Source organism: Cyrtonyx montezumae, unplaced genomic scaffold, assembly GCF_038088225.1.
Source record: "Cyrtonyx montezumae isolate F1298 unplaced genomic scaffold, pur_monq_1.0 scaffold_10, whole genome shotgun sequence".
Lineage (NCBI taxonomy): Eukaryota > Metazoa > Chordata > Aves > Galliformes > Odontophoridae > Cyrtonyx > Cyrtonyx montezumae.
The window spans coordinates 29852304-29870880 of record NW_027071826.1 but is presented as its reverse complement, the minus strand read 5'-3'; the positions used below and the strand labels follow the sequence as shown (position 1 = coordinate 29870880).

The 18577-nt window shown below is 36.4% G+C and overlaps 1 protein-coding gene across 1 annotated transcript in view; it reads right to left on the bottom strand.

The window, feature by feature from the left end:
* The window catches only part of PALS1 (protein associated with LIN7 1, MAGUK p55 family member), a 45970-nt gene that overhangs the window by 12541 nt on the left and 14852 nt on the right, over positions 1 to 18577 (bottom strand). Inside the window, exons 2-3 of the mRNA XM_065754134.1 lie at positions 9464 to 9977; positions 3625 to 3833 (exon numbers count right to left, since the gene is read on the bottom strand). Of these exons, the coding sequence (XP_065610206.1) occupies positions 3625 to 3833; positions 9464 to 9830 (576 nt within the window). The 5' untranslated portion in view covers positions 9831 to 9977. The remainder of the gene's footprint in view (positions 1 to 3624; positions 3834 to 9463; positions 9978 to 18577) is intronic.

The following is an 18577-nucleotide window of genomic DNA, read 5'->3' as shown; positions in this document are numbered from 1 at the left end:
CATGTGGCAATAATACTATTTCTTAACCTTTCAAACCAGTTAGATTAACCTGAGCTCAAACAGCTCAAAGAAAGTTAATCTATTAATGTGGTGTCAATATAAAAGCCACAGTTTGAAGGCACACTGTGAGGCACATACCACAGGGCACACACTGGAGTGATAATGACCATTCAGAATAAAACCATGTTTACAAAAACACGTTGCAGCTTACAGAAATGAGCAGGACTGTTGGGAGCCATGTACATCCACATTCCGAAAAATTGATACTGAAAGTTACTAACATGGAATGGGTCATCTAATTTAATTGCTTACACTTCCTGAAATGAACAATATCAGGTATTCAGAAACATCATTTACATAAATTGAGCCTGTTGAATATATTTAATAGCAAGAATATATTAAAGGCATCTGACATGTGGTGTTGCAAGCCAAAAATTACTAACTACCTTATATGCTGCATCAAATATTCTCAACAAGGTCAAGATTCAGACCACGTTCCCATAATCCTTGCCTCTATTTTGGTCAAATTTAAATGGATTAAAAATCAATTTAATTACACTTGATGTTTACTGGCTATTTTTGTTTAAGAGATGGACTACACAACATTTTATGGAGATTAGCTCCTTAAAATAAATTCATTAAGCCTAAATGCTCCATTCCACCTTTTTAATTCAATACAAGTTTCTAAACAACAAGAGCAAAGGAAAATCCCGAACTGTTGGGATCTGCTTACCAAAATCTATGGGAAAAGTTATAAATGCACTAACGTAAAGAATTCCCTCGAGGACTAGAAAATAACAATACATAAATGGAATGGCACGTTTAAGTTAAAAAAAAAAGCAAAAATTTTTCCCAACACACTTTTCAAATGTATTTTATACGAATAAGTAAACATCTTAAGAGTAAATGAAAACAGATACTTGAATTAAGGTCAGTGTGACAATTAAAAATCCCCCTCAAACTACACCTCAAACACAAAAGGTGTTTAATTTATACTAGATCTTTCTTTTTTTTTGACAGAGGATGAGAGTCTGTTGCTACTGTCTTCTTTTGTTAGAGCTACAGATGCATGAATTCTAGAATAGGTTCTCTTCTACCCCCTAAAGCCTCCAACAGAACAGAGTTTGCAGCTTTAAACTGGGACACATACTACAACAGTTTCAGAGTTGCAGACTGACAGTGATGACCTGTGCACTGAAATATGCACATTAGCATTACTTGTCATTTAAATTTAATGTTATGTGTGTATACTGTTTTTCTTTCTCGCAATGGTTTGCATCATCGAGGTGTTATCAGTAGTTCAGGCTTTTCCAAGTCTCTTTTTAAAAACACCTTTAAGTAGGTAATGCTCTAGAAAGATGAAAGAACTGTGTTCTAGGGAGCTTCCTAAGCCTATATTTAGAGGTGGAAAAAGCAAAAGGCACAAACAAAAAAACTACAAAATAACTGGGCACGCTACCTCTGTTGGAGATGTGTGCACCTGGAAAATAACTTTTCCTGAAGCAAAAAATCATTTCCTCACTAAAGAATAACAGGTCTGAGAAAATGAGCATAAGATCACCTGTTCAAACAAGACTTGGAAATACAGAATATATGAACAGAGGCCTCAAGCTTTTCCTCAAGACACTTTCATTGGTCACAGAAATATCTGTCCTGAATTTCCAGCTTAATCATTTCAGGATGTTGTTTAATATATTGCAAAATATAATTTGCTTAAATAAATCAGAAGCTGAATCTTGATTACATCTGAAAATGTGCACAGATATGTGCAACACATTCCCCTTCAGGAATTTCAGGGCTGCAACAAGACACAGGGGTTGAAGCATCAAAATGAGAGCAGGAATACATCATTTATGTAATAGTCTTCCAGGTGATGACAAAATTCCATTACATAAAGTATTTCATTCTTAAATGCCTTTATATATTACTACTAAGACAAAGAACTGGCTTTGCACTGTCTTCTGATCTTAGGATTTATGAAACTATCTGAAAAAAAAACCAACAGAGGAATGTGTTCAGAATGTGGGAGTTAGGGAAGACAGCAGGGAGGAGTATGAACATTTGAAAACCAACCTGCAGTTTTCCCTACATAGATAGGGCTTTGCCATTCCACTACCAATGTCAACAGAAGATTGTGTCTTGCAGAGTAATTTAGAGTTGGAAGGCATATATTCCTCCTGGAAAATTCCATTAAGCACTAAATAAACAGATATCATATCCATGAAGGAGAAGGGTTTTGTGGGAAACCAACCACATTTCCTAATATATTATTCTCTAACATTCTATATATAAATAGAGATTTAAAAACTCTGACTTGCATCTGGGTGAAAATGCAAACTAAGTCTGTAAGTAAGACGTGAGTATGAGGAAGTGGCATAAGAAGTTAACTTGGAAGGTTCCTCCAGACTCAGACAAAGCCTAGCAAGCTTCCTGGAGCAGCCTAGAGGCAGACTGATCAACTAGAGGCAAGCTCACAGGAAAAATGCTCCCACCTGGTTTTGGTGCAATCTTACTGATGAGCCTAAACAGGAAAATCCTGAGCTGCAGATTAGTCAGCAAACTGTGCCTTCGGAGAATATTTTACTGGTTCTTCAGATGTCACTAACTCATTCTACAGAAGAACTCTAAGGTTGCAACAACATTGTTTTCTTTTGCTTGCAAGGTCAACAAAACCAGACACTAAGAAAATCACCCTGCTGCCATGTTGAAATGGAAGTGATGCATCTCTTGAGCAATTACAGAACACCTGCATAGTGGCTCATGTGCCAGTGCACCCCAGCCAGGCCTGAGCAGGTGCACTCACCCCACCCAGGGATTGGCTTTGCAGAATGCAATCTGTTGCACCTTTACTGATACTCTTTCTGTTCTCTGCAACTTTGTATATTATGCATTTCTTGTGAATTACTTCTACTGCTTGTAAGGCTATTATAAACAGGCATTGTTCACCTACATTCAAACAATGAAGACTCAAAAGATAACAGCAAAATCCTAACAGACTGAAATCAAACATTTATGATCTCACTGAAAATATGGAAGTATTAAATCTTACTAAAGTACATTTGTAAAATCACAGTTTAATAATTTCTATAAGAAGTGCTTGGTCTTACAAGAGAGCTGTCTTGTCAGAAAAAAACTTAAATGTAATCTGACAATCGCAGTCGTAATCAAAACATAAAGTATTAAAGCACCTAACTTTAAAGCAAAATGTCTGTTTCCAGCACAGTAGCATTTTCAGAGATACCTCCAAATTTTTCTCCCAGTTGAGCCCTGGTACTTAACTTACAATAACAGACAACCTGCAATGCAATTCCCAATGCCTGGAATAAAGAATTTCAAGTGTGAAAATTTAGATTTTCCTAACTGTTCCCTTTTCTATGTTTAAATATAATATCTCTTCTATGACATAACTACTTGCATAAAAAAGGGCATTTTAATCCAAAATATTCTTCCAGTTACTGTTTTTCTGGAAATGTGGACAAACTAGATACAGCAATCAGTGACAATTGGAATCCATTTTCTACTTACCATGCTGTAACTCAGACAAGTTCACCAATTACACATTTCAGCAACAGCTATGATTACATGCTTGGTGTATATATCACAAGAGATGCATACTGTACATACCTCTTGTGCTAGTTCTTGAGCATTGGAGATGAGAGGATATGGAGGGCTGGCTTTGTTCATGTATACTGTAACTGCATTGTGTATCTTAAATGCATTCTGAAAATCAGTATTTTGAACAAGCTGTAAGATGAGAGAGATATCCTCTTGGCTCTGAGGGTCTACCAAAACGTGCTGGATATGTTTTAGGGAAGTTAACAGTTCTTCCACTTCTAGTAAGAAATAAAACAAAACCAACACACAAAGTTAAAGACTGATAATGTTGTATTGCTTGCATTAACAGTTTCACCAAAAAAAATTGCCATTCTGTATTTAAATCAGCAGTAATATATGCAAATGTATTGCTTAGCCATTATTCTCTCATGGTTATCAGCAGAAGGCAGTATAAGAAAAAGAAACAAGCTGATATATGGTTTGAAATTGAATTTCAAATAATAGGAGCAGTACTTCTCTGAAGGAAATCACTGGTATGTGAAAGATTCAATAACTACAGCTCATGTATAACTAAATGTTAAAGAGGAAATATTTTGCAACATGAAATAACTGCTTTGCTAAACTAATCTTGATTCCCTGTACACTAAATAATTTAAATACATTACACATACATGGAAAACTTATCACTTGTAAAATGAATGACTGATAAGTAAACGACACTGAATTTTTAAGCACAAAATTATGTTCTGTCTTGGCAGTTTAAAAATAACCAGGTAAAAAGAAAGTAAAGAAAAAGTCTACTGTACACATGTAAGTCTTCTGCTCTAAAGGCAATTCCACATCTTTCAGCTACTAGATTACAAGTTCTATTTGCATCGTAAAATATTTTAACATTTTAACAGCTGTTTTCTACATCTCTGTAGAATACTATACAAACTGTGTTCTTAAGCTTCAAAAATGAAGCTAAGGCTTTAAGGGCACTTTATAAAGCTTGTCAATAAATTTATGTTTTTAAAACCCATTTTCAGAACTTCTGCAAAGTATGACAATTTGCAACACTAAGTACTTGAGAAAATATATTAAATCAGGTACACAAAGTGTATTAAGTATCTGTTTAAACACATGTAAGAAATCCCCTCAGCAGATCAAAAAGTAGTGGGTATTCTAAGCCTCAAAATAACATACTTTTTCTCACACATCATCTGAAAAGTCAAACTTTCAACTGCCTATCATGGTTGAACAGTCATCATTTTAATAAATTCAACTTAATTTAATAAATTCAAGCAAGCCAGATTATTATTAATAACAAATAAAATTTCAAAATCTAAAACCGTTGAGTGATACTGAGATTAATCTCCCTTATTGGTATCCAAATGTCAGCTTCAAAAATTATTTCTTAGTTATCACAGGCTTCTTTCACTCACTTTGAACATTAAAACAGGAATCAAGTAGCCAGTCATACTGTATTCTTACAAGAAAAATCACAGTAGAATTGGATCACTAACACAGACACTTTGTCAAAGATTCCTCCTTTACCTATTTTTGCCCGAAACCCATCAGTACACCAAACACAAGGCTAGACTCGAATCAAATTTCTTTGATTAGATTAAAATGGCTGATAGAGGGGCACAAAAAAATCTGTGAAGCCCAAGATAACATGCCTTTAAAAGTGCTTGAAAGTTTTTAATTTCACAGCGCACATGAATGTTACCCATTTTGAGTTTGAAAGTCAATCTTCTTTATAAAAAAAAAAAAGTAAAGAAATAATCCCAGGATAATTAAAAAGAAATCACATCCTAAAAGCATTCTGTGGTCATGTAAAAAACATCCTACCCACCAAAGACTTCCTTCTACAACCACCAAAGAAACAAAGGGCAGTGAGAAGACGAACTGAAAGCTCAGACAGAGGTAGGGCAGGATATTCCAAAAGGGAAAGACAGTACAGCTCATAACAGTAATTAAGGCCAGCATCTTACTGGGGAAACGTGTGCAAAATCTACTGTTCACTGCACAGTGAAATGCGGTTTGGGTTGAAAGTTAAAGAACAACAGGCAGTCAAGAATATTTGCTAAATAGCATGTGGTAATCTGGCAGATTTCTTGTCTAGTGGTGTATGTAGACTCAGCAACCTTTTGTACCGAGACTCGAGAGTACTGCTTTCAAGTATATAAAAAAAAAAGATGAGGAAAACAGTCATTCAGATTTCTATTAGTGCCTGTTCAGTTAAACATCAACTGAAAATTCTGTTGTTACTGTTACTAGGTTCAAAGAAATGGGGCATTAGAGAACTCAATTTCTTTATAATACTTATTAAGCATTAATAGTTTTATTCAATTATTTCTGAATTCTCTAACACATTTACACACCTGAGACTTCAAGTACGTACACAGACCTTCTAATGTACATTCCATATAAGACAGAAACAGATGCAGATTGATAGACATCTATTCTACAACTATAGTAAAAAAGATGTACTCTTCTTAGATGCCTCTACACATTCTCTCTTCAGTGCTTTCCAAGTTCCTTCTATCTTGTCCTTCCTTACAAATCTAACAGAGCACTCTCCTCACCAGGTAATTTCCCTACACACTCAACCTTCATCAGTGCTGGATGTAGAAGAACAATATCATATGACATTCCCCACAGGAACAGCAAAAGCTCCAAAGGCATAAAAGCTAGCAAGCCACTGTAGTTCCCTGTTTATGAATTCTAGGTCACAGATTAAATTTCTGAAGGTTTTGTTTTTGTTGTTCTTAAATGCCAGGTAGCAAGACTCTATCTCTAGACATTCCCTAATAGAAGGGTTGTACAGAAGGAAGTAGTTCAGTAAACAACTAGTATCTTGTATTACTCACAGTAAAAGTCAAGGTTCTTTGGCAGAAAAAGTCCATTTTATATTGCAGATCAATTAGCCTTCAACTTTTTTTTTTAATTTCAACTCTTCTTTTTCAAGAAGCGTTGCAGCCTTTTCCCATTAGATCAAGAAATGGAATGTGACAGCACTGAGCGATACACATTCATCAAAAAGACTCCCAGAAAAAAACACACAACTGCAGGGGAGGACCCATGGTCACTGCTTAACACACTGGATCAGAAAAAGAGCAAAAATAAAACTGCTGCAGTTTATCAGTTCACACAAAAATTTACAAGAGGCAAATTTAAGAGCATATAATTGGCTTTCTTATATATTACCACCAATATCTTAATTCTTAGGTTCTTCATAGATCTCTTTATTGTACTCCATATACCACTGCTAGCTCTCTAATGCCTTGTATGCTAGTTAAATAACAGGGCTAAGGAAACTAGTAATTTATGCAAAACTATAAATATAAATTAACTTTTAGAAAACAAAACGTTTTACATTTTGTAAGTTTTGCTCGAGGAGAAAAAAACCATGTAGCTTCCCCCCTCAGCCCCTCCAAAAAAAAAAAAAGAATAAAGCAGCTTTTGCTTTAGCCACAAAAGGTTTACATGAAATGTCAGCTACTTAATTAGGAGAATAAGCAGAAACGTACAAAATATTTTCTGCATTTAAGAGAAATACTATTTCTCTTAAAATTTTGCTATGAACAAACTTATTAAATACTTCAGCAACAAGCATATTCTAGGAGCTCAGAAAGGTATTTCCACCCTGTCATCTGTCTAAATCACGTCCTGTTTTGATAATAAACATGCCCTTTAAAACTGTTTTAATTAAGTGTGCTATTTTATCTTTATAAACAAAATCCAATTTGCTTGATTTTTTTAATTGTTAAGATGAAAAGACAATGCTTGGCAAAGAAATATCAAATGAGATGTTAACATGTATGGAATGCTATTTTAAAAACTAAAAATACAGCTAATATATTTTTAACCCTATTTTAGCATAAATTTTATGGCTTAAATAAAGCAAAGCCTTTTTTTTTTTTTTTTTTTTAAATGCAACTTGACAAGTTTGTAATTCACTGGCACTGGTTGAGTTCTGCTACCAAAGCTTAGAAATGTATCAAGGTGAAAATTCAGGAGTCAGAAGCAGTATGCTTCAGAAATTCCAACTAAACATGAAACATTCCATGTGCCACAAGTTTTTCTGTTTGTTTGTTTTGATAAAGTAATGGACTAGTAAGAGATCATGAAGTTATACATACTAACTTTAAAAATTCCAACCTCTCCAATTCATTAGAAAAGCTGAAGTACTAACTAAAATGGACTCCAGTCCTGCTCATGATATTCTTTATTTTATATGTATATACATTCATAAGGTAACCTCATCAGCCCTTGATGAGAGTCAGGAACAAGCAGCTTCATTTGAAATTCAGCAGAAATGTCAGATGTTAGAATGATTAATCCAGAAAATGGACAAAAAGGGCATGCTTAAGAGTAGAGAAAAAAATTAGAAGAGACCAAGTTATATGGAGAAGTGCCCAGTAAAATTCCAAATTTTGACTCAGTTTGACTGCACTCACGGCTAAAAGAGATTGGACTACATAGCTTACAAGACCACAGCATTTCAAGTACAACATTTTCTTCCTTAAAGTGTTCAGCAGCTCATAATGACAGCTGACTGAAATCCAGTGCCCACTCTTAGGAGTGCTAAACAACAACAAATCCTCAACTCCTACATCTGACAGATCAGAATTGTTACTGTCCTACTGCTATTTCCTTGTCAATCATGATTATCTCTGTCAAAATTACATTAGGATTCCTCCTGACTGAAAAGCCCTAATTCAACTCCCTGGAGCATAGAATCAAAGTCACAGAACGGCTTGGGTTGGAAGGGACTCTTAATGCCACCTAATTCCAAGCTCACTGTTACAGGGTAGGGATACCTCCCCCTCTAGACCAGTTTGCTTGAGGCCCCATCCAGCCTGGCCTTGAACACCTCCAGGGAAGGAGGCATTCACAACCCCTCTCCTTGCTAGGCAAACCGTTTCAGCATCTCACCATCCTCACAGTAAAACATCTCTTCCTAGTATCTAGTCCAAATCTACCCTCTTCCAGTTTAAAACCATTTTCCCTCATCCTGTCGCATATATAGATGTATCATATACTAGTCAATTACACTGTTGTATCTTCAAAAAGGCCCCAGCCTTCCTAGCTCAAAGAACAGACCATGAAAGCTAGTGAATAGTTCTGCTCTGCATATGAACTCACGTATTCGTTTAAAATACAGATATATCTATTTTCTAAAGCATTAAGGATCTTAAAACAGGTACAGATTTAGAAGTCTAAACTCTCAGAATTTTGCCATGCCCCATTTTCACTCCAGTGACAACACCACATTTTAGATGACTGGATGCTCAGATTTGCAGAACAAAGGTTACACAGGAAAAGTTTCTAAGTGCAGTTAAAGCGATAAAAGCTATGAAATGAAGGATTTCAGAATGTATTTATATAAAAACTACTAGCATTAAAAATACTCAGATCAAAATCTTTAGATTAACAGTCAAAGCAAGCAGCTCTTCATCAACAATGCCAACACTTTAAGGAAAGATGTAAATGATATTAGGTGACAACTTGATAACACAAGTCAACCAGAATAAGAAAAAGAACCAGACATGCTTCACTACAAAATATTAAAAACCTTAGCTTTTTTTTTTAAGCACTTCTAGATGGCATTGTTTACTCTGATGTGTGCTTCATCAAACTTAATAGAATTTGATAGCAGATATGTGGTTTTCCCCATTCTAAAGAGATGGAGACATCCAGTGAACTCAGTGGTACTCTACGCTTTAAGTATCTCCTCTAAAGGATTACTTTTGGGAAGCTCTTGCTGAGGCATACATTAATGCCTGGCTTAATGAAAAAACACAAATGAAAAATACCAGAAGTCTTGAGACCTAGAGCATGAAGAATTATCTAAATTCCATTTTCTGTGACAAAGAACAACATTTATATTCAATTAAATTTGTTTTCCATTAACACCTACCTAGTGTCTTCACAGTATAGTGAGGACTCTCCAAAACAATCCCTTCTTCTGTGTCGAATATTGGATTGTCTATTCCAGTTTTTGGAGGAATTTGTGCTAACTTCTTAAGCCTCATGGAAGCAGTGAGGTCCAATTCCTGTCTCTTTCCCTCTTCCTCCCGCCTGCGCCTTATGTCCTCCTGCTGCTGACGGATTCGCTCCAGCTGAGCGCTCCGCCGCATGGGCATCATCCTGGAGCCCAACTCTCCAGGGCAATCGACAGCCATTTCTCGGTGCTTTTGAGGTTCCTCAGGAGATGCAAGTTCCACATTTTTTGCTTCGCTGTCAGAATCTTCTGTGATATGTCCGTTCATGTGGGAAGTTGTCATGGTTATGTGTAATTAGGCCTATTCTCTTCAAACAGAAATGCTACTATTAGGCCAGTTTTTGTTATGCTGCTGTGTAAAATCCATTATAACTTCAAAAATATATCCTTCTCATCACGAGGCAGTTGAAGAAGCAACCAGGATGAAAATCTAGTGAAAGACAAAAAAATAGTAAATATCTGCATTAACAACAAAATACCTAACTAAGACAGTTCTTCGATGCTCCGAGCATGAGAATGTTTACTCTCTCTACATTATACTTCTTCCCTTACTAAGAACTACAGAACCCTCACAAACCTGATTCATTTTAGAAATTTTCACATGCTAGCATTAGAAAATCAGTAGTTCAAACTAATGCTAACAGTTTGTACAATTCCACATCAAAGAACTGGATTATTCTGCACTTAAAATACACAACTGCAAATCAAGCAGTTTTCTGAAGATTCCTACTCAGTTTTAATGCATCCTTTCACTCCTAAAATTCCAACACAAATTATATCTATGGTACTACAAGCACTGGATATGAATAACTTGTTATAAACAAAACATTCAACAAGAAGATTTATAAAACATGTACAAATATTTGCATGTATTGCTCGCAAATTGAGGCATTTTCAAGTAAACAATGGCTCTCAGGTTTTAAAGACAGGTCTGGCACAGTTCTTCCAAAAGATACTATCTAAAGCAGACTGGAACTGCACTTACACAATTCCAAGTAGTGATAAAGTCTTAGCGTGAGTTATGTTAGCAGCTACTCTTAATGCTTCCTACAGGCACACACTAAAGCAGGAAGCACACATTAAATACAAGAACAAATCTTCATCTGTGTATACACATGTATTTATTTGGCAGTGTACAATAATTGATTTTGACAGGCACGTAGTGGCATTCTGCTACAATCCAAGTAACCTCACCATCCTGAGGTTTCTCATTCCTGTTAATTCGAGGAAAAGAACTTCAGTGTTTGGATAAATGCAGCCACACAGCTCTTAAATACCACACCTGTGTGTTACACCACACTGCCTTTTTCTTCCTCCTCTTTGTATCACAAAACCACAGAAACTTTATTCTCAGGATGTTCAATTAAAAGATAATAAAATTAATAAATAGTTGCAAAGAGTTAGAATTACATTTGATGTTTCAAGTTGGTTTTTTTTTTTATTATCTATTATTTAACAACTGACGGGAAATACTACAAAATACCCTAAAGTTGCGTTACACAAAAGTGCTGTAAGGACCAGGACAAAAAGGAAACCTTTTCTATACCAAATGTTTGCATTTGGAGGAGGAAGGGAAGGCTCTTTCTGCTGTAATTAAATGGAAAATTAAATACCATTAGCACAGCTTTGTAGGAGCAGCAACAGACACTCCTACGCAAATCACTGCCAGCTTGCAATTCTAAGTATGTGCAGCTTTTCATTTTCATTAATGGTATGCAGCTACATACAGCAACAGCAAAACAATTCTCTTTACTTGTTTCTCAACCAGCTACTACAGCCAGATATTAAGATTTTCCAAAAAAAAATCCAAAGAATACAATATAGAAGCATTTTTCAACTGTGAAATTTTTTTTTGGCCTTCCAACAATGCTTAGGTACTTTGCACTGACATGCAAAAGTGTTTTTAATGTTCAACATTTTCTCAATCAGAAAAAAGAAAAAAATCAAGCAACAAAGAAAAGTCCATTGAAAGCTGCACAGTCAGCTGGGGCCTGTAAAAACTTCCTCTTAATGCTCAGTTTATAAAAAAGAACCTTAGATAAGTGGAGTCATAGAAGTTAGTGTTCAGAAGAGGTTATGTTAGCACTGACCCAAAATGTGGTCTCTGAACATCAGGGAAAGGCAGACAAGATGTTCTCACAGTGACTCCCAGGTGGCCAAATGAATAACGCTCGTTCACTCAGCACTACACAAGTCAAAACTCTACCAGAAGACATGCAAGAAATAAAATGCAGCCACCATAACATTTACTGTGAAAGCTAAACAATGCCACAATCACTACAGAATCTACACAACACAGAACAATCGTACTAATATTTTGTATCAAAAGCATTTGAGGTGAGATGAGTTACACTTCCCCTATCAATTCTAAAATCATTAGCTACCTAAGAGAGAGCATGTTTTGACATTAAATTGGGAAGTGACACAACAAAAACTTATGCATCTATATATAGAATGACAAGTTTTTACACCCCTTTCACTTAGCAATAAACCAGAGAAACAAAAATATTATCTGAGGTAAATATAAGTAATATGCAGACATCAGCAATATTGCTTCATGTTAATTTTCCATGCAAGGTGTCAGGCATACAAAAAAAAAGTGAGACATACAAGTGGCCTGTAATAACAGCAGCCCAATTTCAGTTTAATATCTGAGTTAAACAAGTTAAGAAAGAAACAAATGTTAGGGTGCCACAGTCCCCCTGCAGTCTCATTAACAGCCATATTCAGGAAATGGGTATCAAAAAGTAAGAGTTCCAGGAGCACCTGAAGAAGGAAATTTTTATATCCCAGAAAACAGCATGTCTTTAGCAAGAAATTAGAGTACAGGCAAAGTAATCATACCCAGATAATTGAAAAGATTTGAAATCTCATTTATCAGGAAATCTAAACTTGGCCTAAATACCAAACCAAGTAAGTCAAACATATCTAGTTTGTAATCTGTAAAAGCGCAGGGATGCTACAAGTTTGGAATGTCAGAATAACTTCCTTTAATCAAAGGACTTGTGATAATGGGTTAGCCCCTCCAAATCTGAGTTAGTCGTTGTTTCTGCCTTCTGAAGCCTACCTCAGATACCACAAATCCTTATCTGCAGTGACTCATGGAAAAAAGGTACTCCCAAATGCAACAAATGAAATGAGCATTTCATTTTTTTTCCCTCAACACAAAAGGGAAAAAAAACCTTTCAGATCAATACTGAAGTTCCTCTCCACAATGGTCCTATGGAATTCAAATGTAAAACATGACACTGGTAAAGCATTAGATCAGTCCCCACATCAAGGCATAGTGTAGCTAAGGTTAAAAATAATCAAGTACAGGCAGACAACAGAAACAGAATTATTCTAACCAGTAAGCATCACATTAGAAGTCTTATGATAAATAAGTACAGCAACAGTTTTATTGACTTTTCTTTCTGAAGGTTTCTTTCACAATCTTAAAAATCCTATGATAATATCAGTAAAGGAAGGCTGGCATACCAAGTCTGCTCTCTGCAAGATGTGGATCACCTGGGACATCAGAAAAAGCATTTTGTTCCACTAATTCTTAAACAAAGGGGAGAACTTACAGACATTCAGTAACACCGGCTTTCCCACATCAAGTATAAAATACATAGAATAATATTTGCACTTAACAGAAGTATGCTTTAGGACTTGGTATTAACAACTTGCACAACCCTTAGATGTACACAAGTCTGTGTAACACAGCTTGGTTGCTAGAAGTTTGATGCTAGAAGTTTTGAGTCCAACAGCAGCTTCGCCCCCTTTAAACTGCCCATATCTAGCAGGGGAACCTTTGTTTTGCCATGTGACAAACAAATGTTTCCAAATCAAGTTCATTTATGACTGTTTTCTGCCCAAATTCATGTAGTAAGTACGACTGGAGAATGTTTTCTCCTCACATTTACTGCTGAGTTTCTGCACTACAGAGGAAGGTTTGTACAAACAGCTAACTGAAGTACAGTGATGGAGAGGGCGTGTTTTACCTGCTCCCAACACCATTTGGCATTACAGAAGAACTTCACTGTGAAGTAATTATGAAAAGCAAACAATTTCCAGTGCAAGCTCAGAAAAGTGAAATTAAAGAAAAAAATACAGCTACTGTCTTGCTAGCTACACCTATTCTTTGAAATACAAGCTAAGCAATCACCCTTCGTACTGAGTCCTTAGCAGTGTCAAGCTGTTGTCATTCCTCTAACCACCATGAATGCTGAACACACTACTCAGCAAAGCAGACCCAAAAAGCTCTGTTAAAGAACAGATATACAGGAAAGTAATCACTTTGGTGGGCAAGGCAGATGCTAAAATAAAACAAAGACTATCATGGACAGAAACAGAAGGGAAATGTTATAAGGTGGCTTGAGCTTTCACTCCGGGAACTCCAGCTGGTGCGCATAGTAAACTTAATTGCTTTAGCAATCAAATTCTGTACAGTAAAATTAAATCTGCTTTGCTTAAGCAATGTCCACAAAGCAAAAATGACATTTTCTAGAGGCCAAGATTGCATTACATTTTGGTGATGTTTAAAAATTCTTTCAGTTCTAGAAAAATATGATTAGGCTCGACAGCTCCCTTTCTAAAATTCATTAAAGTAGCAAATCCTGAACGACTGCAAGGGAGTTCAACACTCACCTCCAGACAGACTTAAATACTTCTGCCACAGTATGGAGTACAAAAGCCCAACTCAGAACTGTAATTTTGTTATAAACGTATGAAATACATATTTATCATTGAGCACAATGCAAAGGATTTCATTATCAGATGAGAGCCACGTACAACAAAACTGTAACAGATAGGCACAGCAACACATTCATTAAAAGCAACTGGGACAGCATTCCAGATTGCTGAAGTCATTTAAATCAAAGTTTGATTAAAATCACATACAAGGCACTTCCTGATAATATGAATTATTGAGAAAATACAAGCAGAGAATTCTGCCAACTACCACGAGCCATTAGTGGCTCACTTAGCAATGAGTGTTTTTACTCACACTTCTAAACAAGCAACACTTAAGTCACCAAAATTACAGGTAGAATTTCAGTAATTCCATGAATTGAATTCAGTGTAGAAACAGCATTCCCAGCTTTCACCACATCATCTCCCAAGCATCACTTGTTTCCACAGCAGTACTTCAAGCTTAAGAGGCTTGAAACCAAATTACATAAAGGACGGCACAACACAAATCAACTTGCATAGCACAAATTTAACTATTAAATTGAAGTTGCAGTTTACAGAGGAAAGCACTTCACAGATTTCACGTAGAGATCAACAGCATCTGGAATACCTGGTACTTTGAGCAGCCTAATCTTTTTCAAAAATAAGTAGCAAAACCTATGACAGCTTCACACTGTTTTTCTTAAGTTCAAAAATTCTGCAAAAGAAAATTACCTTGCAGTAACTTCACAATGCAATCAATTCTGACTTCTAGTATGTTTGGTTTTTTTTTGTTTTAGTGTATAATATTTTACATCATTTTCTCTAATTAGATGCTGTAGCATAGTCTTGGTTTTGAAAGAAAACATTTTCTTCATTTCCAGCTGGCTCTTCCTTCTAATCATTTCAGACCAGGGTTCATTAGAAAACCTGTCAAGCAGAGTAACTCAGTTCAACATGTGTGTTTCAAAGGGCTATCACACATGCCAAAAGGTTTTAGCATTCCATGCTCACTTCAATGTGCAAGGTATGTGGATCAACAGCTAGAAGCTCTAAATCCTCAAAAGGAAAGCAATTTTCATTGTTACTGCTAGCTAGGTTACATTTGTGCAGGAGGAATAAGACTGTCAACTTACAACATTAAAATGCAATGAAAATGATGAAACTGAAATTTCAGACACGGAGAAGAGACTCCAGCTTCATAAATTGCCTGAGATACATACACAGGGAGCTGTAAGAATGTTAATGTATCACACTGACACTGCACATGGGATTTGTCATTATCAGACTAGTCTCCTTCATTGCCAAATGCCCCAAAGAGCAGCTGGACACTCACCTGGCCCAGGGAGGTGACGTTTGCTCACTTCTTCCCCCTGAACCAGGGCTCCCTGTGCAGCAGCTGCAGCTCCTCATTTACACCAGCTCAGCATTCCACTGCCATTCTCTCGAGTGGGACTGCTAGTTCCCACGGCAAGAGCTTTGTCCGCTCCCACCACGCTCCTGCGAAGAGCTGCAGGACTTAAATCATACATGAGACACTGGGCTCCTCACGGCACTCGGCTTCTCTTCCTGCAATTCTGAGATGGGGCAGCTGTTCCTACAACCTTGTTAGGAAGCAAGATGACTGATAAAATCCAGAGGTGAAAAAGCACCTTTTGTGAGTCATATCAAGTGTGTATCTCAGTAAGGAGCAGCAATGCTGCCAGAAAGGTCTCTGAAAAACAGCACTTCAAGGAAAAGCTCACAGCCTCAGTGACTCAGGTAACTGAAGGCACTAGTTAAGACAGATGTAGGACGCGCCACCACAAACTAATTTCAATGACATGCTTTAAATCTGCTAGGTCTAAAGCAATCAAAGCCCCTTGGAATAAGTATGGTCTAAATTTTAAGAAATTGAACAGGTTGATTTTTAGAAGAGAAATAACTTGTATAAAGAGGGACAACACTTACATTTTTGCCTATGTTTCTGTGAAAGACACAAGTTGCATGCTCTGTTAGCAGCAATCTTCCTCAATTAGTATCTCAATAGTGAGCCCCTTTAATCTGTTAAAAGTGATAGCACAGGTCAAGCAGAACCACTGCACGAGAAGTTTTAGTTCTAACAAAGTGAACTTTCCTTCAGGATATAAATGCTTTGGTCTCTATTACAAAAAAATAAAGAGCTTTCAGTGTTGACCAAAACAAAAAACAATTACTGATAACACTAGCAAACATCTTACCTGCCACCATTCCCTTTGTTTCAAATATACCCCAGTATCTGCACACCAGCATTGTTTAGTTTCTCCTTTTAAAGCAAATGAAAAAGAGACATGAAGGGAAATAAAGTTTCAGTCGGTGTGATTGCAGATGCATTAAGAGCAGGAGGAACAAATCAGAGAAGGCTTCAAGCTGCTTACTGCCATAATTCACATCTAGACAGAAAACAGACACCTGCCAAGGTCATTTAAGGATATTTTAAAATTGAGTAACATACTACTTGACCTTTGTTTACATTTTGCTAGCCTGTTATCAATAATAACGCTCTTACATAGTCTGATACTTCATCATCCACCAGCAACTCCTAGTGCTTGCAAGACAAACTCTCCTTTAACTGTAGAGTACAGCAGAGGGCAGTCTCTACATCAGCTAAAAATGTAAGAAAAGAAGCATGTTCATTTTCAAAAAGTAGCCCACGGAAACAACCGAGGTTATAGCTCATTAAATGGACTGAAGCGCTCGAGACCCCCAAAACATGACGTGGGTTTACTACCCCAGCATCCCACCGTGACTTAGATTAATAGGCTCTGACTAAACATATATTTGAATACCCAGTCCTAATCAAGTCTTTTGCACCATCCACCCCTGCCCTACAATTAACGTTTGATATAAAGACGAGTGGACATAAGAATTAAAAGAATTAAAAAGAATTACACACAGGAAGATTTATTTTAATTGAGAGTTAATGCCAAATGTTTAGAAACCTTAAAGCATAACAAATGAAGAGTAACGGAATTCCTAGAATTCCAAGGGTCGTTAAAGGATCTTGCAGGACAGCCAGAAACTTGATAAGAGGACAGCCATTTCTTTATCACCTATTCACAGACAGTTAAGACTGCAGATTTCATTGTTTAGAAGTAAACATGCCAGTCCTTGTTTTAAACTGTGCTTATATGCTCTGTAAAATTAAACACCTTGTTGCTGTTTTAAATATCTAATAAGATCAACCCCCCAAGCTCATCCCCTTTACATTGGATCCTTTTTGGCTTGGACTTGTGTCTTGCTCTCACCTTAATCCCCAAGTTTTTTTTTAACATAGTAGTTTTAATAGTCAACACTTGTTCCTGCTTCACTATGTAAAACAGTACTAATAGAAAATACTTGCAATATTCGCTGAATGGGTGAAAGTGATTTTTTTTCCCTTTAAATTACTATCCTTAATGCCTTAATCCACTTAGCTCCACCAATATGTCACTCTCAGTTACCAGGGGGTGAGTATAAACAACTTCTGACTTTTTTTTCTATCCACAAAAATGAGTTGAGACTTCTAAAAACTCTGAAAACTTCTAGAAGATCAGAAATAGTAAACAAAACTATGATTGAGAATCTTTGCACTTTATAGAACTCACAGCCAACTACTCACCACACCCTCAGAACAAACCAGATTTCATTTGAGCTCTTCTCTAGTTATTTATAGGATACTCATATAAACTATTCTAGATATTCAGGTCTCTGATGTCACAAGTTTTCATTCCTTAACTCATGTGAGATTATGGTGACAGTTCCACTGAGCAAACCCAAAACAATTTGCTGCATAAATTTCAGAAATTTTTCTTCTGAAGTATTTTCCCTTCACGATCACTGTCCTCCATACCCCGCCCCCCCCACCCCCCCGAAAGTTTTCCTTGATTACCATCATCTACACTTGCTTTTTTTTCTGGAGGACACTGTAAGCAAGGCATACCAGCCACATAGCAGATGTCTATTTTGTCTATGATACCACTTCAAGATTATTATTATGCTGAGACATAGTGCTAGACAAAAGAGTAACCTTTGTTATGAAAAAATAAAACAAAAACCCATGCTCAAACAGGATAAGCACCTTGGGCAGCCATGGCAAGTGCATCCCCAAAGAAATGCAGTCACAATTGCACTTTGCATAGAATTGTTATGCACTGTGAATTTGTGTCCATTAAATCTGCTGGAACGTTTCTCATTCCTAAAGATATCAATACCAATGACAGAACACAGAATTTTGCATACAGAAAAATATTCGAGTTGCAAAGTTTTGTAGTTTCTTCACACTTTGCCAGTCACATTACTTAAGATTCACAGAATATTTTAATAATTTCTTCAGGGAAATAACAAATACATGTGTGCACAGCTTTAACTCTCAACTGCTAG